We start from the raw sequence: 24510 nt of genomic DNA on the forward strand, positions 1-24510 counted from the left end.
GTATAGGTCATTCCTTGGTGCTGGATGGTTTGGATTCACCTACATTGGTGCAAAAGCATTTTGGATTAGCTCAATTGCATCAAAAATGCTGACATCAGAATTTAACACTCCCACCCCACCTCCCACCGCACTTCTCCCTGGCCTGTATTCCTTGTGCAACAGAGTGAACGGAAACTGCTCGAGCAGGGTGTTAAGGACATGGATGTGACTGTCCAATTTTGCCTTGAATGTAATGAGATGGGGAAGGCAGATTTGGGGTGTCATTCTGGCTATGTAGGACCATTTTTAAGGGGTCTGAACTACAACTTCAAGGAAGAACTGCTGTGAACTCTGGTTTATATCCTCAAGGTAAACTTCTGAGAGAGTCAGATAGCTTTCTCACTCACCACCTTTTAGTGTTCTCACAAACGCCAAATGTGCAGGAATTATCCCTGTTAATAGGAATCACTTAACACAGTAAGGTCAAGAAGAAGCGGCACCTGTAAACTTGAACTAGAGAGCTTTCCTGCACCACGCCTGTTCATTTCCAAACTTGAACAGTGTCATCCATAGCAATAATCTGACCAACTTGCCTGCAAAAATCAACATTAGGGGGAAAAATCATTTGTTTACTGCCAAAATGAACGGTGGCGACCTTTTTAATTTTGACTTTTAGTCAATCCTGCTCATTTGCGCTCCATCATATGCATGGCTGATTTCACCCACTGTGTTTGTTGTCATAAGATCAATGAATTTTCCTTTAATTCTTAAAGTTGTTTTTTCTGAGCTCTCCCATGCAGCCTTTCACTATCATTACACCCTTCACCCACACAGCGAAACCCTTTGCACTAAACCTTTTCAACCGCAGAAGCTGGATTCTCCCATCCCAACACATGAGGACCCATTATATTAGCACAAATAGCATTTAGTTTCAACTCACTAGGCACTGAGAGATTTAACTGCTCAGACTTACTGCATTAATAAAAAAGAAACAAGTCCAAACAATCTGTCTCTTGTTTTTCTGTAGGTCTTCCGACCCCGCACTCCACCAGAAGCAATCGCACTATGTAGCCGTCTGCTGGAGTACACCCCCACTGCCCGCCTGACTCCCCTGGAAGCATGTGCGCACTCTTTCTTCGATGAACTACGGGACCCAAATGTCAAACTACCCAATGGGCGAGAGAAACCTGCACTCTTCAACTTCACCACTCAAGGTAGCCTGTGAGCGTTGAGGAGCCTTCCGTTGGGAAGAAGCACTCTGCCAAATGTTCTGTCATACAAATGCCATTCCCCCAGTAGTAAAATCAAGAGGGGGGGGAAGAACATGGACCAGTTGTATAGCCAGTGATGGTTCTCAAAAATGGACTGCATCAGCTTTGAGGGAGGGGAGGAAAGGGTTATGAAATCGTTATCCTCTTGCATTATTGATTCAAACTCAGTTCATGGGACTGGAAGTTGTTACTATCTGATTGCATAAAATAAGTTTGCAGCTTCAGTCCAATTCCTAGCATCCACAGTCCAAGTGATAGCTTTGTTTGGAGTCTCACCACAAAGGTTGAGGACCCAGTGGACCACGGGAGACTGAATTGCCTTCTAAAGATGACCCTGTTCATCATGTTTGAAGCAGGTTGTTGGGAAGCCATGTGGAAAAGCTTGCATTGCTGCTGCCCAGGCTGCCTGGTCGGGGGCGGGGGGGGGGAGCGCAGATATGGAGTCCTTGGTTCTCCAGAGCTATAAATACTACATCTGTCATCCAACAGTAAATAGAGTAAGAACTTTTGAGACAGTAACTTCTTAACTTACACAGCATGACCCTGAAATGTACCATGTTGAACTGTCTGCAGCCACACCAGTACCCGATTAGCCATCCTTGCCTCCTTTCCCCCCCAAAAATGTACATGCAAAGCTTACATCCCTTACACCATTTATTCTCTCCATTCGCATTTGGTGAGTCTTCAGGGTTGGTTTGGTTAAGTATGGAGTGCAAGAAATGTGGTGTACACGCTTGTTAGTGATGTAGTGTAGTCTTCTACATAAATAGCTGCAAGCTCTTAGCGTTAGGGCAGGGAAGAATCCCTGTGCACTGTTACCTGCTAGGAATCTGTTCCCATTCAGTTCAGCTCATGTAGTTTAGGCATTGAGGCCTGCTCTGCGGTAAGTGCAAGATCCACCTTCTTATGCCTGAAACAGAGTCCTGTCCATGCTCCCAGGTTTGGACCGTGGTGCCCAGTTGTAACCCAGCTAACTGAAGCGAGGTTTGTGTCCGTACACAGTAACTTTTAAACCATGCTACTACACTAGTTCAAGCCCTGCCAGGGAGGGTAAACATAAATGTAGTCTTTTGACTTAACATGATTAACACTACCCATGTGGGAAGTGCACTGCATTGGATGTACCAAAATGCTTCCCAGAGAGAAAAAGTGGACAGGCTAAACCAATTTGAAATGTAGTTTTAACAGCACACACAGGGCCGATATACATTACAAGGGGAAATTGTTGTACTGTTTAGTCCTGCTCGATCTGTAAAAAGCATTGTCCACACACAACACTGTGCACGTGTTGCTAGTATTGAAATTGCACAGTCTCCCTCATCACTTTGAGCAGGGGGTTGGATTAGATGACCTCCTGAGGTCTCTTCCAACCCTGATAGTCTATGATTCTATGATCACTTCCATCCACAATCATTTACACATTTTTGCCGCCCTGAACTACCAGTGTCGTAACAGAGCCTACCAGCTTGGTCCCACCGAGGCATCTGATATTCCTGTTACTACTGTGCTGTGTTAGTCATTACTAACGTGGAGTTTTGCAGTTGAACCAGCAGATCAGAAAATGATTTTCTGCCTCTGACACAAAGCTGCCGTTTTGCCAGTGTCTTTTTTAGGCAGTAAAAAGCAGTCAGTGTATTGTTTTACTTCATTTTTTTAATCAGAAAGTTCCATTTGAAACCTAACTGTGTCTCCACATAACTAGAAATCTTTGCACTATAACCTTCTGAGTACCATGCAGGTCCAGTTTACTTTAAGACAAAATAGCTTGGCTTGGAAGCGGGTGCAGCCTGTAATGTATGGGGGCTGAAACGCTGAAGGGCTTGTCTGTGTTGAGAAGAAATTATTGCAGGGACGTAATTGCGTGAAAAGTTTGGTCCTCTCACTTGTCCTTGTTACTGTTTAGTGATGCTTGCATATGCAGCAAACAGGTCTTAAAAATGTAGTTTTACCAATGCATTCTGGGATTACTGAAGTAACTAGCCCATTGATACCGGGAACAGGGGCTACTGGGCTATTTCTAAACACAAGACATTACATTGGAATGGAGCTAGGAGGACAAGCTGAACTGGTACATCTGTAACGTTTGACTTCATTTTCCTTGATAGGGATATACCTCTGTAAACTGCACTGATTCTGCTGGAACTGAACTAAAGATATGGTCCCAGTTGTGGCAGCCAGTCCTTGTAAGATGTCTTGTACAATTGTGTGTGGACAGATGCTGAAGTCTTTGCAAGCTAACGGCATTCCAGGCAAAGGCTTCCTACAGCCATAACAGAGTGCAGAGAGGGATTCAGAATCCTGAGCTGGGGATTTGATTCAGTTAGGCACCCGGAAGTTAAGTTCTTTTTCAGATCTTGGGCTGGAAATCTTCCGAGAGAGAAGGGAGGGAGAGACAGGCAGGCTGCAGATCACACAAATCCAGCCTTTCCCTGCAGTATTTTGGCATGTCCAGTACTGGGCAGAACCAGGAGGTGTGTTGCAGCTACACACAAATGGGAGATCACGTATTTAATCAAGTTTTTAACCGAATCTTGAATTAAACTTCAAAAAATTGCAGTTTGTTTTGGATCAGTTATTTTCTCTGAATTGAGCCATCCCTCTCTAGTCGAAAATCCTGTGATATTCACAGCATCTTGAGTTTAGATTCTTGGATACAATGGGAAGGGTGTGGGCCTCTTCTGCCTATTACCTCTACTCTCTAGTGTAGCTTCTAACATGTTTGCACTTCTAGTAGATTTTCTGCCTGAACCACAGGTGGGAAGATGCTTAGTGAGTGAAAGTGGCTATTCTGCCAGTGTGAGCTGAATTCTTTAATGTCTGGATGCAGGAAGAATCACACTGGAATGGAAGCTGTGATGACTCATTGTAGTTATACTAGGTCAGCCATACCTTTTAGACATTGGGAGTCTGGCTATTGACACTTGGCCGCAATAAATTTTAACTAGGTTTGCTATCTCTAAAACACTCCTGTCGAGGGGTACTGTGTCAAGCAAGATGAATGACTTTTTACTGCGCTCTTGGTAGAATAAGTGTCCATATTTCCACTTCATTTCCCTGTTCGCTTACATACCAGTGGCTAACAGAACAGTATATTTGTTTGCACTAGGCTCTGGAGAAACAGCGAGATACACAGTGAGTTCCCTCTACCAACTGATTTAAGAAATTACTTGAGGAGGGAGGGAGGGAATAGTGGAGTAACTTCTTTGGGTGTGGGTGTGGAGTGGCTAGTAGCTGTGTGCTCATAGTTGGATTGTGTTGGTCTGGTTTCAGTTATTTCAGTGACTCATGTTTGTTTATGCACAGTCAGAATTTCTGTGTATTTTGTGGAAGCACAGTCCAACACTGTACACTGGTGAGAGGTTAGTAAGTAGTCGAAATGGGCTTTCTTCAGCCTGGCTTCTCAGTCAATTACTTTTTCTTTTTACATTATTTGTTGAGAAAAGGAAAAAAATCAAATGGCCACGTCAGCCCTTATAGGCCCTAAATTCAATGTATGTGTTACAGAAAAGATACAGGCTCCTTAATCTGCGTAGTAGATAAAACCCAGTAGCTAGTGACAGCCATGTACAAAACCACCCTGTGTGTCTGCGGGATGATTGGACTTGGTTTCAGGACAGATTTTTCTCTCTTTACAGGGTTTTCTAATAACTACTGTCTGCAAGTTCTTGCAGTGCCAAGGGTTGTGTTTCTCCTCCTTCCTTGAGGTGACTTCCCCGTTGTGGCTTCCTTTAGAGGCAATCGTTTCCCCTCCTGGAACAGCCTTCAGGAGATTCTCCTTCCTCCTTGCTCCACTGCCAGCTTCGGTGTAGCACTAGACTGATCCCCTTCAGTATTATCACTTGATGACCTAGTCAGCTCGACCCCATCACACTTAGCTCATAGTGTTACCACCTGTTGCCATTACAAGATGCCTGTTATTCTGATACATATTGCGTCTATTTTAAATTTGGGGCCTCAGCAGCTTGGCTGGTCTGTTTTTCTTAAGTTACGTTTTTTAGAAAGAACAGTAGTAACTTTTGTGTTCCATTTAACTGACCTGAAAATCAAATCCTTTAGCTTTTCCCTGTGCCTTCAAAGGAAGGATCAGCCCTTTTAGGCTGCTTGGCAGCATTTAAGGATACTTAACTAGGTCACTGGTGTTGGGTTTGTAGTTCCCTGACTTGCGGAGTTTAATGCAGTGTAGTTGTAGCTGTGTCAATCCCAAGCTATTGGAGGGACAAGATGGATGAGGTAATAGCTTTTATTGGACCATCTGTTGGCAAGAGAGACAAAGACACCATCCCATCTCAGCAGTATAGTGGCCTCTCTCGAATGCTTGCCTCTCTTACCGACAGAAGTTGGTCCAGTAAAAGCTATTACCTCACCCACCTTGTGTCTCTAATGGAGTTTGTGAGCCAAGGAACTGACACCCCGGAGCTGTTGGAGAACCTGTAACAGTCAATTCCCAAAGCAGCACACTGTTGTCATCAGCCTTCTCCTTTAAGCTTGCTGTGAGTGGGTGTGTTCATAAAGGGAAAGGGTGATTCTCAGAATGAAGTCATATTAAAAGGCTGTTTCCAAGGACCAGGATTGGTCGGTGCTTTGCTAACTCCACGGTCATCTCCTTTCACTGGGAAATGATCACTTCTTGTAGCTGATACTGTACAGAGATGCTTTGCTCTGGAAATTCCCATGCTGGATATCACTGTAGCTTCCTCTTGCTCGTGGACATACATGAAAGTGTAATGTGATCTTGTTGATTAGGGCATGCATTTCATTGATGGTTACGTTTGCTGAGAAACCCAAGGAATTAATCTGCATGCAGAGATTCTGTGTGGACTATAAGCTAACTCTGTTTGTTCCACCTCCCCTCCAGAACTGTCAAGTAACCCATCTTTGGCTTCGATCCTCATCCCTGCTCATGCTCGGAATCAAGCAGCTGCTTCAACCCCTACAAATGCTACAGCAGCCTCAGGTGAGAACATGCGCCTGCCTGCCTGTCTCCCTTCTCTCTCAAACTACGCTCCTTCCATTAAGAAGCTTGAGTAACAGACCCTGGGGTGGATGAGGAATAATTTAATTCCAACTCCATTTTAAACTCAGTTTTGTTAGATTAGCTGGCTGTGGGCACTTTGGCAATACTAACCTGAGTCCTAGCCCAGCTCATTTTAATGACGCATCCTAGTGTCTGTGTCTCTTTCACTCAAATTTCTAGTGTGAAGAAGTGGAACAATGAGAATAAGCTCACCTTCTAAAGACCCTCCTTGTCAGTTAATTTCTGGACCCCACAAACATTCAGCGCTGATTTTGTTGAGCTCTGAACTTTAACTAGTTTTAGAGATGCCTAGGAAAAAGATAAATAATCAGCGCAGTAAATGTAGCCTCATCCGAAAGGTTTATTTCCAATCAAATTTTGACTGATTGTGGATAAACAAGATTTTCTCATTAATGCAAAATACATTAGCACTTCCAGAAAGGATTACCAAGGGATTCACTTGTATTGATTTCTGCTGCACCTAAGCACTTACAACTTCTTATTGTGGGTGCCCTTATACCAGCTTTGGGCACGAAATAGTGCTCTGGCTTTTTGCCCAACCATGAGTGGTTCTCTTCTTTGTCTCTGTCTCTTGCTGGCAGAAACTTATAAAACCTCATTACTGGTCTGGAGACATACCCCGGTGTGGTGTTGATCTTATATGAACTTACAAGCTGAGCAGTATTAGAGCTTGGCCAAGAGATCTGCAAGGAAAACTTGGGAGTGCAAGTATGGAATAGTGTTGATGATTCAAGAGAGGGCACTCTTCTCTCTGAGTCAGTGCTGAGCCAATGCCTCAGTATGTTCTCAGGGGTTTTGTGTGGCTGAAGGTGTTGTCTTTCAAATGAGCTACAGGATGTGCACAGGGAACAAAAAGGTGTTGCTTAGAGGTGATGAGAAATTAACTAGTGTGAGTTCAAAAAAGCACTGTCCTTGCTTTGCTTAGCACAGCTTTCGAAGAGCTCACGTTGGGGAAAACATTTCAGGTCAAGTCCTAAGTGTGAACTATACTAAAAAATGGCTAATTAGTGTCAGCATTTTAACCCTCTTGTTAGTAGCCACTATATTGCTGAGGTGGGCCGATGTCTTTGATCCTTATGAGAATCTTTTGCAGCTACAGGTAAATTTTGAGATATAGTTCAATATTCGATAACTTTTCAGTTACGTCTTCATAGTCTTTTGCATACACAGCTATTTTGATAATCTTGGACCCAAACCTGTGTAGTTCTTACTCAGACAAAATTCTTATGCTGGGGGAATTTAGCCCAAATTAAGATTTCAGGATTAGGCTCTATTGGAAATTGTGCGAACCTGATTTGCTTTAGCTCTGACAATAGAATTCATTATCTAGATGAGGGGTCGCTCTGACAATATTTCCTAAAATACTTCAGGAAAAACAGATATGTATATTTACATATCCAAATCATTGTAATTGATTGATGTAGCGTTTTTTTGCAGACTCAATAATAAAAATAATGTATAGTTATAGTTTGGTGCCCTAGCCTCCCCTGGTTCCCACTGCTTTCTCCCCATTTCCCCGGCCTTCCCCCACTTCTTGCCTCTGGACCACAGCACCCAGTAAGGCTGGCCCTGCAGAAGCCCAGAGCCCCATAGCTGGAGCCGGGTGGTGGGGAGTGGGGGGCTGAAGCCCAGAGTCCACAGCCAGAGCCCTGCTACCGTGGGGGTGACTGAAACCCAAAGCCCTGAAGTTAGGGTGGGGGAGGGTGAAGCCTGCTGCCAGAGCCTCTGGCTGAACCAGGGGAGGGGGGTGAAGCCCACCCTTGAGCACTGCAGGGAGGGGCCACTGCTTTTCCCCCTCCCCAATCTCTGCATAAGAAGCTGTCGTGGATGCAGGAAAAACCCCTGGCCATTTATGGGAAGCACTGGGACCCTGAGCAGCAAAATTCTTCTAATCATTAAACCAGTATCAGAGCAGCATGGGAAGGGGGTTGCCATCTGACACAGGGCACCCACACTGACAATGACACTTTTCAGCAAAAGTTTGTACTTATAAATACATTATTCAAAGCCACTCTTACAGTGGTGAGCTGTTAGCTGATTGTAAACGTAGCATGAGATTTGAAAAGGTTGCACAAGTTAGTGCGGGTTATAATTGCATGGTAATACGGTGTGGCGTTTTGTCCCCCTCTAGTGGCTAGACCAGTTATAGTGTCTGTTGAATTTGAGTCATAGTGCCTTCAAGCCAGTGGACCTGATCAGTTAGCTCAAGTAGTAGCTGCTCAGACTTCAAAATCCATAGAGTCCAGGTTTAGTCCCTACAAACAACCCACCTTAGGGCCCTGTTACGTAATCGCTGTCACTTCTGACGGTGCTGAAGTGTAATTGTTACATAGCGACATTAAATCTGTGTCTTTATAATGCAGTAGCTAAAAATTCAGGATACTGGACTGATCAAAACTGGGATGGGGGAGCCAATTTTTTTTTGTGTTATGATCAGCATGACAGAACACTGTCTGCATCTTCCTGAGTCCAGAGCAGAGTCATGGTTGGATAGTAACCTCTAAAATATCCTCTGGTTGGTAGTTTTTCCCAAGCCTAGCATGGTGGTGCTGGTCAGGAGAGTTGGACTTTCTCTCCCCAAATTATGTTAGCATGTAAACTGCACTCTTTGGAATGGTAGCACACCTTTATTTAACATTTGTTACAATAGCACCTAGAAGATCCAGTCACACCCATTGTGCTAGGTCCTGTACAGACACATAAGATGACATAGGCACTGTGCAAATTGCCCTGACATCTGTAGAACTATATACTGAGGGAGGAGTGTGTATAAAAAAAAAATATAAGAACCGATGGGTTGAATTTCTGCTTTAAGTGAAAAACTCAACTCAGCTTTAACTGTGGAATCCCAACCAGCATCTTGAACGCACACGCTGTGTGTGAGACACATTATATGTGTAGTCGCAACCAGCATTTGATTTTCACAGTGATTTACACCCAACTGAGTATCTGGATCAACACCAATTTACTGCAGATGAGAATCTGGTGTATAATGTGTCTCTGAATGTGTTTGCACCCATCAAACATGTGGTGGCAATAGCTATCTGCTGAAACGCATTTATCATGCAACTTTGACAGCTTTATCTGAACTTCACCTGCTAAACAGTCCCTCCCAGAACTTACTGTAACATCAGAGCTTCAAACAGCTCCTGTGTAAAATATTCCCAGAAAAAAAGCTTCCCAGGGAACTGTTACCTGATTTTCTCAAAAATGTCTTTGGCCTCTGTCTCAGGCTGGGCAATATTCAGTCCTGGATGAGTGAACATCACTTGCTTCTAGCCCAGTGAAATATCAGCCCTTGAAATGCTGGCAGTATGTGAAAGGGAATTGTGTGTAATTTTTAAGAGATTTCCAAATACATTGGTTATAAATTACCTCTCCTTCAGATTCCTGTACGGGGGGGCTCAAGGCACTGATGGGAGCTGGCTTTTCAGGAAGGTGGGTATGAAATTTTGCTCCAATACCATTTGTAAACTTACTCAAACACCCCTAAACTGGAGTTCTTTGACCCAGTGGCATGTTTGAATACATGATGGTTTGAGGCAGGCTGAAAGTTGTACTTGCATCAAGTTTGGAATAATTGTACTGTTCACAAAGTGCTTTGCCACTTGTGCATTATGCAGGTCATCCTAAAAGTGCCAATAAAGCCCTTATGCCACAACATCATGTATTTTTCTTCCTGGATCAATAAGCGACCAGATAATTGCTCTGCTAGTCAACATTTCTACCTGAGGGGGGGTGGGTGCCATCGTGCATGGGACTCTGGCCATCATAGCTGCAGGGATCATTTTCTGATGCATCATGCTGTGCTAATCCCTTTGATCTTAAATGAGACATGTTCCAGCATCCTCAACAGCAAGATGGGACAGAGCAGAACTAGAGTTGCCTGCCAGCGCAGGGCAGTTGCACAAGACCATGACGACACTCATAATAAAGTAGTATTCATCTCATAAATGTGCAGTTGCACCTTGAAAGCACTTGGAAAGCATTTAATTCTCATCACCCATGAGAGAGAGGCAAGTATTATCCCAGTTTTTTAGACAAGGAAAATGAGGCTCACAAAGGTGCACAGATTATACAGGGTGTCAGTGGCTGAAATTTCTGGCTCCCAGCTTTGGGCATAGACCACTAGGTCACAGTTCTCTAAAGAGAGCAATAAAGTACAAGATGAGCCTGGATTTCTAGGGTCAAAGAACATCTCTCTGACAAATTTTGTCTCACCCCACCCTTTCCCTTGAGTCCTAAATTGTCCTTTTAAGGACCCTCGGACTATTGGTAGGGTTACCTCAGTGTGTCCTTTCAGGCTAGCATTGCAATACATCAGGAATGAAAATCCCCCTGGCCTTTGACAAGTTCTTAAATCAAGTAGCATGTGGGGGTTGTCATACCCTGACTGCAGCTCCATCCTATGCAGCAGCCCTTCTGGTAGTCTTCTGAGGGACACCACATCCCTGACCAGAAAGCAGAGGCAATTCCGGAAGTAGGACTGAGAGAAGCATCAGCAACATGCTACCTAAAGGAGCAGTAGCTCACCACCGCTATTGACAAGACTGTGAAGACAATAACAAGGGCTAAGCCCAATACATGGTATGTTTCCATCCGGTGCAGAGCTGTCAGGTTGATAATCAGGAGGCTTCTGGCTGAGAACAGTCTCACCCCCGAGCCTGGGGAGATATAGCAGGAACCAGCAAACACCACAGTCACAAGTGCTTATCACAGTGGCACAAACACTAATCTACCAAAAAAATGCTTTTTCTTTTTTTGCTGGTTCTGTCAAAGGCACAGATTTCCTCATGCACTCTGCTTAACTTCTGACTCTTCAATGAAGGAGGGAGAATCTGAGTGTGCAGGGCCCCTTTCTGTGCTGGGTGCTTTCAGTGCAATGTCTTAGCATGGAGGCACTGAAACTAGCATATAGCTGCTCCCCAGCCTGCACTCTGTTGATGTGGCAGCACAGAATCTACAGAAAAGCCAAGGTGGTTTTTCCTAGAGTTCATGGTGTACAGTACATGGGTGTTTGCAGGCATGTACCAGCTGCCTGAGCAGCATGCACAGTCTGATCCCAAATTGGAAGGCCTTTGTATATATTGTTGTAGAAGAGCCACAAGTATGGGAACCTAGGCTGTCTCCTTGCTTACCCCTCCCTCTAATGCATACACACAGCTGATCAGAGGCAAATGCTCTGCAGGAACTCAATCTAGCAAACTGACCATGAGAGAAGCAGGTTTTACGTACATCACTTGGGGGTAGACTTTTCCCCATTCCTCTCTGTCCATTACATCTTAACACTTTTAGCTGCGCTGTCTTCAGGGGCAATAAATCAACAGTCATAGCATATTCCAACAAGTGGTATACAGAACACACAGTGATGCTGTCTGTTATATATATTCTTATACCCAATGGGACTGGGACTTTTCAGCTTGGAAGAGAAATGACTAAGGGGGGGACATGATAGAAAAAGCAGAGACATGATAGAGGTCTATAAAAACGGGGCGACATGATAGAGGTCTATAAAAGCATGACTGGTGTGGAGATAGTGAATAAGGAAGTGTTGTTTACTCCTCACAACACAAGAACTAAGGTTCACCAAATGAAATTAATAGGCAGCATGTTTAAAACAAACAAAAGGAGGTATTTCTTCACACAACACAGAGTCAATCTGCGGAATTCTTTGCCAGAGGATATTGTGAAGGTCAAGACTGTAACAGGGTTCAAACAAGAACTAGATAAATTCATGAAGGCTAGGTCCATCAATGGTTATTAGCCCGGATGAGCAAAGATGCAACACCATCCTTTGAAGTGTCCCTCACCTCTGTTTGCTAGAAACTGGGAGTGGGCTACAGGGGATGAATCACTCAATTGCCTGTTCTGTTCATTCCCTCTGAAGCACCTGGCGTTGTTTCTGGCACTGTCAGAAGACAGGATACTGGGCTAGATGGACCGCTAGTGTGACCCAGTATGGCCATTCTTATGTTCAATGTGATGGTGAGTTAGCTAGTTAGTGTGAACGAATAGCTGTCAGAACACCAGGAACTGTATTTTAAATCCAGGGGTTGTCGATAATGCCAGCAACATACTGGTAAAATATTGGATTGCTATCTTAAGTACATGGGGATGATTTTTACTGCATTTGAGAAGCCAGGACTGGAAAATAACCTGCTACCTGTAGTACGATTTCCCTTCTCAGCTTGATAACCAGGATCAGAAGATGGGGTTATCACTTCTCAGATGTGGGTAGGTGGTCACCCTCTTTTTCCATTTGTCTCCTAGGTGATGATGTCCTCTTAGCCTTCTCCCTCATGGGGCATATTGTCTCAGTCTTCCGTCATCCAGTGCTATGCTTTTCTGGGCTCTCTTCCTTATTTATGGGTGTCCTCTTTCCAGTGCGGTGCCCCCTACTTTGGTCATTATTAAGTATGGCTAGATAGAAGAACTTCATCAACAAACGTGTGTTCAGCTGCACCATACATCCCTAGAGTTACTGTTATATTTTTTATTGCAGCTGCATTGCATGATGAGCTCTTTGCTGGCGTGGAAATGGTGTCGCCCCCAGTTTTTCTCTACACAGCCTCCGATTTTGTACTTGTGCTAGCTAATGCTTTCCTTCAACTGTATTGTTATATTTACCTACATTCAATCTCTGCCCCTTTTTAATGAGCCTGTTTCTCTCAAGATCTCCAGTTTATGTTCATCCAGTCTAACCTCAGCTGTGTTGTGACAGCTTCGTGTGTGATACCATCTACAACACTGATTTGTTTGCAATTACTTGTATTTTTTTAGTTTGTTAGTGGGGAGGAGGGAAGAGTGCCCTGTGCTAATCCGCAATGATTACCTTTCTCCAGCTTAGTATTTGTGATGATCATCAATGTCTTTCTTCATGGTCTGTGTCAGCCAATTTTGTGTTATCCATACTCACCAGATAACAGCTTAGTTTTCTGTGTGGGACTAAACCAGATACGTTTTCCTTTTCCACCAGAGCTGTAATTTTGCATAAGATTTATCAGCTTTGTTTGTCCTCTACAAAAACGTGGTTAATTGGCCATCATGTTGTTTTTATATATAGGTTTCTGTGTTGTCATCTCTAATATTTTACCCAGTTAACAGCATCCTGACTTCTTTTTTATCCTTTTTTAAATATTTGCTTTTTCCAGGCTTCTTACACCTCACCTGTTCTCCTCAAATGTTCATGAATGCACCAGCAAAACATTTAAATTCTCTCTGGAAGGACCTTTCGGTCACAGTCAAAGATCTTGCTTGCCAACAGATTTCTATTTTGTTATAAACTGAAATAATCTGTGCTTCTTCTTGTACAACAAATGAGAGAATTCCATTGAAATGACTGAGTTTCCAAAGAAATAGGAAAAAGAAACAATCCTTTGCTGCACTTCCTTAGAAAGCATCTTGACACGTGCCCACCTTACATTATATAGTCTCTTTCCAGTGAACACCGTTGTCTGAGTTAGGGAAGAGAGAGAGCGTGTTTCAGGTTATTCACCTCCAGGCACTGATCCTCCAACAGTGCAGTATGATTTTATAAGCCTCATTACTGGCTTCAGCCTTGACATTCATCTGCTTTCAGCAGTTAGGAAGGTGGCAAGTCTATCTTGTGTTGAGCAACCACAAAATAAAGCAGGGTGGATAAAAATCAATGATTTAAAAAAAATGGATTTTTTATTTAAATTAGATTTTTTTTATAAAGTGCTTTTTGAGGAAGAAACCTATCTAAAGATTGTTTTAATTAAGATACATCATAGCGCAAAGATGGAATAGGGATTATAAACTCTAATTTTATAGCATGAGATAATACATTCATGTCATGTTTAAGAAAATTTTGGTATATGAGTTCCAATAGTTCATGGATTAGGGACACAATCATATGGAGTTCCACAGACTTCTGTGTAGATTATTTAGGTTAATCTTTCTATCTACCCAATGGGACTCCATGCTCAGCCTAGAATATACATCAGAGATGCTTAGTTTTGATGATCTCAGACTGTGGATTTGTCTCTCCAAAGGTGACATGCTTGTTAACAGCAAAAATGTTTTTAAATAAATAAATAATAGGGAGAAGTGAGAAATAAGACCTCAACCCTATTGTCCCTCTGCAAATTTATGTACACAGAATCAATCCCTTACCTCTCTCTAAAAGTGCAAAGTTTCAAAAAGTTCAATGAATAGAAGATTGTTGGAGGCAGAATAGATCTGGACAAGGAGAAGAAGTCTGGAGATAAATGTGAAAAGCAAGGGACATATGCTTGTTTTGTTAAAATATATGTTTCCTGTTGAAGAAAAAAATCCAGAATACCTAACACTGTTGTTTTAGTTAAATAAAACAATGTAAATGTCTGTCTGGTGATGTTCTCCTCCTAATACAGCATGGCAAGAAAATCCTCCAAATATTAATGATTAACCTATTGAACTGGAGATAGTTCACCTCCTGATGACTTCATAAATATCTGCTTCAATTATCTTTGGTAAATGAAATAACCAAACAATCATTCATTTTCTGATATAGCTGTAAAACTAACCTGAAAAGTTTTCAAAATAAAGCACAGTTTAAAAATGTATAGCGTGTACCTTCTAAAAATGAAACCTACATCTATGAATTGGGAAGAATACGTATTAAAGTTATAACAACCAACAAGAATGCACTTTTATGTAGAAAATCATGATGAAGTCGAGTCTTCCTGACTAGTGATTTAAATCAAATCCACCCTGAAATAAAGCAATAGACTTGAAAGACATGTATTGAGGGAACCAGTGTATGAATTACACATTAATACACAAGCTGTTTCTACCAGAGACTGTGGCCGTTTGCTTGCATTGTCTCTGCTCATTCACACATTTAACAGATGGCTTCGCTGCATGATGGACACAGTATAAAGCCTGAACACCAATGGGAAAGCTTGTGGTAGCCATACATCCTTTGGGAATGCGAGTGTGCCTTGCCATGCTAGTAAAGTTACTGAATTCTAACATGACAGTGAGCGTTGCAGCAGGTTTTCCCGCCGGGCTGTCTCTGGCCTACAGCTACGCACACTTGCAGTTTAAAGTGTGAGGTAATGCTAGTACCCTGGTGACTGCAGCCTTTGAAAAAGGCTTTTCTGCAGCTCCATTTGAGTCAATAATGTGCTGCTTGCAGATCATGCCCCATTGAATCACTCCCTCCTCACCCATGACTGTGTTCAGGAGAACAGCTTAACCCCGCAGCATGGCATAGTGATGCAGAGTACATCGGTTCTAAGTTGGTGGGGCCGTAGGGCTGTGTGCTCCATAAAGGTCAAATCCATTGATTAAGGTGCTTGTTGCTTGGAAGTAACACTGCTTTTTGCTCTCCCCTTTCTGTCGTTGGCAGATGTTAACGCAGGAGAGCGAGGTCAGACCAATAACGCAGCTTCAGCATCAGCCTCCAACTCCACCTGAAGTGGTCCCACGCAAGCCAGCTGCACAGGAAAAATCACCAGTAATTTGAGTCTTGCTCAGCAACACTGGTCACATTTGGAAAGAAAATTAAAAAGAGGAAAAAACAAAACAAAACAAAACCCTGTTCATTTTAGTGTTCAATTTTTTTATTATTATTGTTGTTCTTATTTAACCTTGTAAAATATCTATAAATACAAACCAGTTTCATTGTATTCTCACTCTGCGGGGTCTCCAGGGCAAGGGAATAGGTGGGGGGGAGAAGGGAAAGTGGAGCAATAGAAACACACCAATGTCTCTTCCCGTGACAATCTCTTCATATGGAAAGTTTGCTGTAGTGTACTTCAGTACCAGGACTCTTGCCTCATGCCCCCTCCAACAACAGAAAGAAGGAAAACAACCTCATTCTCTGCTGACTTTTTTTTTTATAACCTCTTTTTTTATTTTCTTTTTAAGTGAAGTTTCAGACTTTGGTATAGTGCACAGCTTGAATTTGGTTGGGAGCTTAGCCGGGGTCATTCAGCAGAGCTAAATGTTTCTTGTAAGTGAATCCATATCTAGGCTATCTGAAGAATTGCCTTTGGCTTGGGCTGGGAGGTGGGGAGGTGATAGGATAATAGGTAGCCCAGGGGATGGGGGGTGCTTTACTATATGTCTAAACTTGGAACTGCTAGTGGAAGACTTATTTTAAAAATTAGCGCTAGCAATAGAGAAACCTGCAGCTTCAATATGGAAAAAAGTCTATCAAGTGGGATATATATATATATATATTTATAATATATACACACGCATGTCAAGCACACCCGGTTGCTTTATTGAAGCAGCTTGTTTGCCTAGTCTGAGCTCCTCCACCAAGTCTTGGACTTTTGTTTTCAAAAGAGCCATATAGTGCAAGAAAATGGCCAGTCAGCTGTAATCTCCAGCAGAGAGCTGATGATGAATGGAATCCCACAGGAGGAGAAGCAGGCAGAGTTATGGGGCCTTTTGGAAAGTGGCCACTGTGAAAGCATTTTTCAGTTTTTTGCTCTGAATGAGATGCCCTTTCCCAAGATGCACATAGGAAAAGGACACCAGGGTCTATAATGTGAACTGTAACAATCTACTGGTTTATTTGTAATATTTTTTTACTGCAGTTTGAGCTTGCAGATTGCTACGCTCTGTAGATCTAATTTCAAATCCACAGCTAGAATCTGTATTTAATTTCATCATTTTAACCACCTGCTTTTTTATCTTTATTTATTAATGCATGTGGAGTTGCCATTATGATGTTTTTACATTGGTAGAATAAAATACACATCAAAGTGATATCAACAGTAACTTGTACCTGCTGACTTGAGGGGAAGCTGCCTACATAAGTGTGTGTATATAATATAAATAGATATGTGTATAACATAGATACAGTACTGCTTTTTGAGTTTTTTATTTTGTCTACAGTTGTTAAATGGTCTGATTGAAGCATAAGATGAATGTGTTTGTTGACAGTCTGAGTTTAAGGGGTTTTTTCTGTAGTGGTGAATGGTGTAAGAATCAAAGTCTCCATTTCTGAAGTTAAAACAATATTCTTGGAAAGAGTCAGTTGAGCAGCAGGAAGTTGCAGCTGCAGTGTAGAAATAGACTTTTGAGACCTACTATGTCTTATCCTTGAGGTTGATGTCCATGTGGGCTTATACACGTTCAGAGAAACCTTGGTCACCTGGTGCTTATGGGCTATTACTTGACCTGTGGATCTTTAAGGCACAATAAATTGTTTCTGACATTTACAGACTTTTATGGGTGGCCCAGGAGTAGCCAGCAGTAGCGGCTAAATAAACTCAGTCCCTGCAGGGTGGCAGGAGGTTTGTTTATGAATTCAGTACATTTCCTGTCCCTGTGCTTCATATGTGCCCCTGTTTGTGGGATTTTTTTTGAAAGAATGTTTCTTAGCAGCCGTAGAGGTCCCTCTGTCCTGTCTGATAAACAGTGGATGTCTGGGAGGGGAATTGAATGTATACCCGGAAAGAGAATGGATAATTCACCTTAGTTATGTCCCTCATTATTTAGTGAAACCAGGGGCAACAGAAAAGATTTTTAAACCGCTCTAGGTCGATGACAGCTGAAGAGAAGGGAAACCACATTTTTCAATTGAACAAAAACACCGTCAGCTCCTGTAATAAATAACTCAGACCTGAAAGGAGTGTTAGTGCAAGAAATCAGCCAGTGAGTGCCATGGATGACGGACTAGAACCTGGATGTCCGGCGAGATTTTAGAAGACTTGAAAAGCAGGCGACAGTAGCAGTGACTGGATCTGCTTTATAGACAAGACAGCTGGAAGGCTGGGCAAAGACATTTACGCTGGACTGGAGACAGTAAATTACCAAGTTGATAAAAATCGCTGCTTGTTTCAGGTGCCATCCTAGATGATTTGTTTGGTTTTTTTCCATTAAAGGTTGGTAGAGGAGGAGAGTTAAGAGTTTTTCTCTCATTCTTTTAGTTCTGCTTCATGACTGTGTAAATGTGTGTCTGTCCGTAGGCTGGCGTCTCTGATTTCCTTTTTCAAGGATCATGGCAGGATCACAAATGCTTTTATACATGTTAGATCCAGGCCTTGGAATAACTTAGTTTCCTTTTCTTTTGTTTTGTAAATAAGGGTATGGGGGGAGCTCCTCACCAAATTCAAGCTTGTACATTATTTTTTATTGTTTTTAAATTTTAAGGTTTATTGTTTTTGTATGTAAATATGTGGACCCAGGAACTGTTATTAATGAGCAAAAAGTTACCGTTCAGGGCAGTGATTCTGTTTAATAATCAGACAAAATGTAGACGAGCTTTTTAAAGCCATATAGTTTTAACTCTGTACAGTAGGTACCGGCCTGTATTATTGTAACAATAACTCTAGCGATGTATAGTGTATCTATATAGTTTGGAGTGCCTTCGCTTCCATGATTTTTTTTTATTTTATTTTATTTCCCTTTTTTTTTTTTTTTTTTTTTGGTCCTTTTTAACAGATGTATCCTAGACAAAATGGCATCTTTGCTCCCCTGCTTTCTAACCCTTTGGAGTGCTTGTAAGGTTTCAGTGATACCATGGTCAGTAGTGGAATGAAAGGAAATTGTGTTTGTGACTCATTTCATTCAAGCAGTGGCTTTGCTCTGGACGTTCTATGGTTGCCCATCACCGCACCCCAATAGCAATGACTGGTTTCATTTTACACTTGCCCTCTTGGCACCTAGTAGCTAGCAGCTAGATTAGACTTTGCTCGTCTCTCCCTATTCCGTGTGTCCAGAGGTCTTGGTGGACAGCAGCTTCCAGGAGCCTTTGGTTTTTTTCTCTCTCCCTTCACTGTATTAAAGAGAGAGCAAATTGGGCTTTTACAAACAGAAAAGAGAGTTAAATATCCCCCTAGTGATCTGCACTGGTAGCCAGACAGCCAGCAAGATAGCTGTGGTGCTCTGGGGCTGTTACTGTAGAACACTATAGCAGCTTTGTAATAAGGGAATTTGCTGTTCCCCAGCCCCTCCCCATCGGTTTATTTTCTTAAGATGATAACTTTGTTGTTCTTGATTTCTTGTGCCCAGCACGAAGGCCTTGTTTTTAAAACTAGTTCACTTCTGTTTTCTACCTTGTTAGTATTCCACATATGATTGTCTTGAATGGGAAAACACTTAACTCTTTACCAAACCAAAGGTTGCTGTTTTTTGGGGGGGGTTTTTTGGTTTTTGGTTTGTTTGTTTGTTTGTTTTGGATCCATCTCGTGTCCATTCCAGTGAGGCAGAAGCTGCACTTTCTTTCTGGTGACACGAAGGTCAGTGATGTCAATTTGGTTTTGACTCCACTCGGAATTGTTACTAGCTTTTTTTTTTTTTTGGCTTGTTTTTAATGAAGTATGGTCTTGATCTGTCATTTTGTCTACTCTGCAATTGCATACGTTTCTGAGATGGAATTAATTACATTTTCTGTGTCCCCTGGTGGACATCAATCAAGACACTGGTATTTTAATTTCAAACTTAGCTACCTTTTTAAGGAAAAAAAATGAATGATGGTCATTTACCTATACGTTTAAAAAAGAAGAAAAGGCTGATCCAAGGTCCCAGTTCACTTTTCTAGTTGTTTTAAACCAAATTTTATCTAAATAACGGCAGATGCCTGCAATTTGCAACTAGAGATCATTTTAAATGTTTCCAGACTTGTTATGCTTTTAAAAAAAAAATTGCCAGTAAACTTTTCTCTGTTAGAAATCTCAGCTACTGAAGGTTAAAAAAAAAAAAAAAAATACAATAGCTATAAAAGCACAGTAGAGTATTCGACCCAGGAGCTACTTTTCTGGGAATATAAAAAGGCATCTTTGGGGTTCCCATTATTTCCACAGGGGTTTTAGTCAGTTTTTGTTCATGGAATTTGTTTCATTTCTCAACACTGCAATAACAGCAAAACAACAAAAAAGGAAAACTAAAAACCAGTACCTAGGGGGTTAGCTTGAGAAAAGTAGCTTCCTTGTGGTGTTCTTCCTCAATTTTTTTTAATATATATATTTATATATATATATATATAATTTGCTTGCCTGTAAAATTTGCGTTGATTAATGTGTTGCTGATGGATCACTTGGACCTGTACACACACAAATTAGCGTGACCACTTCCATCTTACAAACAGAAATCTACAAAAAATAAATATCTATATTAAGGACTGTGGGTTGTGTACAAACGATTGCATACACTTGTGCAAGTCTGTCTTGATTTAAAGGAAAAGCAAAACCTGTATAACTATTACTACTTGAATGCCTCTGTGACTGAATTTTTTTTCATTTTAAATATAAACTTTTTTTGTGGAACGTATGCTTAATGTTTTATTATTTCCCCCGCCCCTCCGACCCCTTTGTAAATACATTTTGTTCTGTGTGACTCGGTTCGGAAATAGTTAACTGGTACTGTAATTTGCATTAAATAAAAAGTAGGTTAGCCTGGAAATTAAATTTAAAAATGCAAAGTGTGTGGTCTTTATTTCAAAACCCTGCCTTTTCTCTCCTCCTCTTCCTGCTCCACCCCATTCCTCACCCCCACACCTCTCTCCACCCCCAAAAATAGGTGGACATGACTTTGTGTAATAAGTAAAACACAAGAAATAAGCATGTTTTCTTAAATGATCTGTGTTATTCCATGATACTTTCCCAAGAGATGCCAGCTTCTGTCTATGATTCCATTTGGTTTGATGGAGCGAGGAACCCTGCAGCAATACATCTAAAACCACAAAAAACGTTACCCTCCACCTATAGGGGCAAGCTAAGAACCTGTGTAAATTGCTGGCTTTGAATACCGCACTCATCTTCTTTTGATTTGATCCCATTAGTAATGTGATTACTTGGTGGTGATCTGTAAAGTTTGTCAAGGCCACATCCAGTGGGGCTGTTCCTCCAACAAATCAGCACATTGCTCTCTCTGAGTTGGGTTTTCCAGCACTGGGTAATGTATGTATGAAACACAACTTGTCTGTTAGCGCAACAACAAAAACCCTTTTGGGGCTGGCTGACCTGGCCACATCCATCTGTCGCTATCCTAAAGTCTAGATGCAAGGTCATGTGACTGCTGCTTCAATAAAAACAAATTTATATTGCAAAGAGGCTCCTCTTGGTTTTTTCCGAGAAATACATGTCACATTCAGAGCTGTCTGAACAGTAACTCTTGAATATGCACAAACCAAGCTTGTCTCAGTCTTGCATTTCTATAACGCCTTTCCTCCCCAAGAATCCCAATCCATGTTACGAATCTACACCAGGGATTGTTTAATTCACTGCTGGCATGCAGATAGCTACGGGGTTGCTGCTAACAGCGCCCAGTAACATGACATACAGGGTTAGGAGAGGAGCTGTGGGAACATCCAACTGAAATTCTCAGGAGAACTTGGTTAAGTAGAACATTGTTCCCCTGGTTCTGAAATGTGGCCAGGACCCTGGAGCAAATGTATAGTGAATAGTGTTGGGTGATCTTTAATGAACACAAATGGGATTTATGGCTCCTACAGCACAACACCCCTTCAACACTATCCTGGGGCATTGACTCTGTAGAATACTGTATATTACCTCTTGAAATGCCAAGACCTGTTTAAGGCTTATGGGTTTGTGTTTTCCCAAAAAAATCTGGAAAAGCAAGTGTGTGTATTTCCTGGTTATTTCTGGGTGGCAAAGGGGCTGATGATATGTATCAAATTAGCATCTACCCTGTTCAGGTTTTTTCCATTTAAATCCATATCATTAAGCCCATGACCTAACTGAACCCAAACCGACAGTTCCCCCCCTGGAGGCCGTGCTGGTGGCATGGTCTCAGGTGGAGTTTGTAAATTCCATCTTGCTCTGGTGCTTCCTTTCACTTCTCCATGGTCTGCAACTTAGTTTCCTCCCCCAAACTAATCAAGGTTTCTCACTGCCTGTTTGAGATGCCCTGCTTCTCATTCCATGCCGCTGCCTAGTACTGAATCCCCCTGAAGCCCTTGGGACTGTTATGATCCATTTCTGAGCTGCTCTGATCCTTTGTCCTCCAGCCTTCATGAATACTGCATAATACTCAGCCCTAACCTCTTGCCCTTTGTCACAGCTCACTGGGTTACTCTAGCCCATTCTCTCAGCTCTGTTGGCAGTAAATTGGAGCAGTCAATTTCTCCCTGGGAGCGCTCTCAGGATCTAGCTAATGTGTTCTCTCTGCTTCAGCAACTAGAGTAGATCCAGTGCAGTGAGGCACATAGGTAGGTTCTATATATGGGGCAGAGTAGGGCTGAATTGTGATCCCATTACCCATCACGTACTCGAGAAGAGTGTTGTAGCGGGCACACATGATGCTCCCTGGCTTTGGGTGAACTCTGCCTCAGGCATGAGTTGGGAAGAGGAGAGATGAGCTCAGTCTCTGTGGCCCATTGAGGGCCCAGTCCAGTAGGGTGGCACTGTCTGAATGCAGTGCTCCCGTTGGCTTGGAAGGGTTTATAAGGTCAGATCCTGAATCTTTGACCTCTGTCCCAGCCATAGTGCCCGGGGCAATATGGACTGAGCCCATCAACTTCCCATGGGAACCCCTGAAAAGGTGTCAGACGAGTGACATGGTGACAACCAAGCTAGGATGGTTTTGAATGGGTGCTCTACAACTATAAGGTTTTACAGGCTATCCCCAATCCCTGCTACCAGCCTGTCCCCCAGTTGGTATGTTCCAGTTTACCTCTCAAGGGCTTGGTAGAACCAGGTGACCAGGACCTTGACACTGCATCTCAAATTTTCTACTGCAGGTGTAAAAATAGGCAATAAAGAGGGTTAGTGTTGGACCAGGTGCTCCACTTGCATAGCTAGGTTCATAGCACAGTGGTCGGTGGGTTGGTAGACAAGGTGCAGAACAACTGGGAACCCAGCATGTTCCAAGAGCAGAAAGGAACTGCAAAGCCAGGGCTGGGTGTGGTGGCATCAGCCCTGGAGCCATTGCTACGACAGAAGAGTCATGTTATCTCTCAGTTGGCCAATGGCTGTACGTGGCTTTCTGAGCTGGGGCTGGCCAAGGCAATCGGGTGACTTGTGAGTGAAATGCAGGATAGAGAGGGAATGGCAAAGTGCAGGAAGGAGGCAGCAGTGGAAGGAGGCTCCACACAGCCATGAAACATTTAATTGCCTGGATAAAAACAGGGGATCTGGAAGACTGTTGCTGGACCTGCTGGGAAAGCCACTGACATTCAAACCCTGGCACTTACTTCATGGCCTCATTAAGCTCCAGGACCCAATCATGCTGTTTTCAGTGTGCAGTCCCCGCTGGCACATGGGTTGCTTTGGGAATGACCCATACTGCTCACTCCTCGCCCACAGGCCCCCATATCGTCCTTTCACCGCTGAATCCCTTTCATCAAACACTTTGTGAGTGTGATCTTCTGCACTGACCAATTCAGCAGACAGGTTCCAGCAGCTGCATTAAGCCACCTGGCTCGTTAGTGACACACTAACCTGGGAAGGCCAAGGTTGGCCTGAGTGTCAGGAAAGGCAAGGTCAATACCTGCATTATGTAGAGCCGATGTGCTTTAAGAATTGTCCTACAGTGACGCCTGCCTGCCTGGAGCATGGCTATCATGAAGGCAAAATCCCTTTACCCTTTTTCTTCTCTTAGGCCTGGGAAGGAAGCTGGGGGACTGTGGGGGTGCTGCAGCTGGCCAGCGGGGAAAGCAGGGCGATAGGGCATGCAGCCAGCCGCTGCAGCTAGTCAGAAGACTCTGCAGGGCCAGATATCTGAGCCACAAGTGACACAGCTGACTTGTCACTGCTCTAAACAGCAGGGAGCTGATCTCAACTGCCTGGGAGCCAGTGGCAAAGCCTATGAGGGCAGCATGAGCCAGGTGCTGGAGCTGGAGACTGATGACGAGGGGCTCCAGGCAGCAGGGGAAGATGAAGTGCAAAGCCAGCAGGGAGATTAGCAGCTGGGAAGGGCTGTCAAGGAGCTCAGCAAGTGCAGTGCTGTGGGCCTGGGCCAGAGGATGCTGCCATTACAGATTTGTCTGAGGGCATCTGGGGGCGTGGCAGTGTGACCCTTCTTCCCCTCTGGGGAACAGAGCTAAGAAAGCAACCTAGCAGTACTTGGGAGCTTGCCGGGGTCTAGGTGTTGCACATTGGGCCCTTCCAGCATCTAGCGCAAGGTAGCAGTAGTAATTGCTGCGAAGACGGCAACAGGTAGTAGGAGGGAGCAAGACTCCTGGGCCACTCTATGATCTCTGGGAATTTACACCCTTACAAATAAAGAAAATTTAGTAGGTCACAAACTGCCCAGAGATCCAATCCAATCGTATTCTCTGGTTTTCCAAAGATCCACTGAACC

At 43.0% G+C, this 24510-nt stretch overlaps 1 protein-coding gene across 4 annotated transcripts in view; it reads left to right on the forward strand.

Moving 5' to 3' along the window:
• Window positions 1-20662, forward strand: part of GSK3B (glycogen synthase kinase 3 beta) — a 238443-nt gene extending 217781 nt beyond the window's left edge. For 2 of the 4 annotated variants that reach the window (XM_032799929.2, XM_032799931.2), the window contains 3 exons: window positions 1007-1193; window positions 6106-6204; window positions 15641-20662. In XM_032799929.2, the coding sequence (XP_032655820.1) occupies window positions 1007-1193; window positions 6106-6204; window positions 15641-15708 (354 nt within the window). In that variant the 3' untranslated portion in view covers window positions 15709-20662. Of the gene's footprint in view, window positions 1-1006; window positions 1194-6105; window positions 6205-9671; window positions 9724-15640 lie in introns of all 4 variants that reach the window. The other 2 variants (XM_032799930.2, XM_032799932.2) reach the window with 2 other exon arrangements.
• The last annotated feature ends 3848 nt before the right edge of the window (window positions 20663-24510 follow it).

This window comes from Chelonoidis abingdonii, chromosome 1 (genome assembly GCF_003597395.2).
Source record: "Chelonoidis abingdonii isolate Lonesome George chromosome 1, CheloAbing_2.0, whole genome shotgun sequence".
Classification (NCBI taxonomy): domain Eukaryota; kingdom Metazoa; phylum Chordata; order Testudines; family Testudinidae; genus Chelonoidis; species Chelonoidis abingdonii.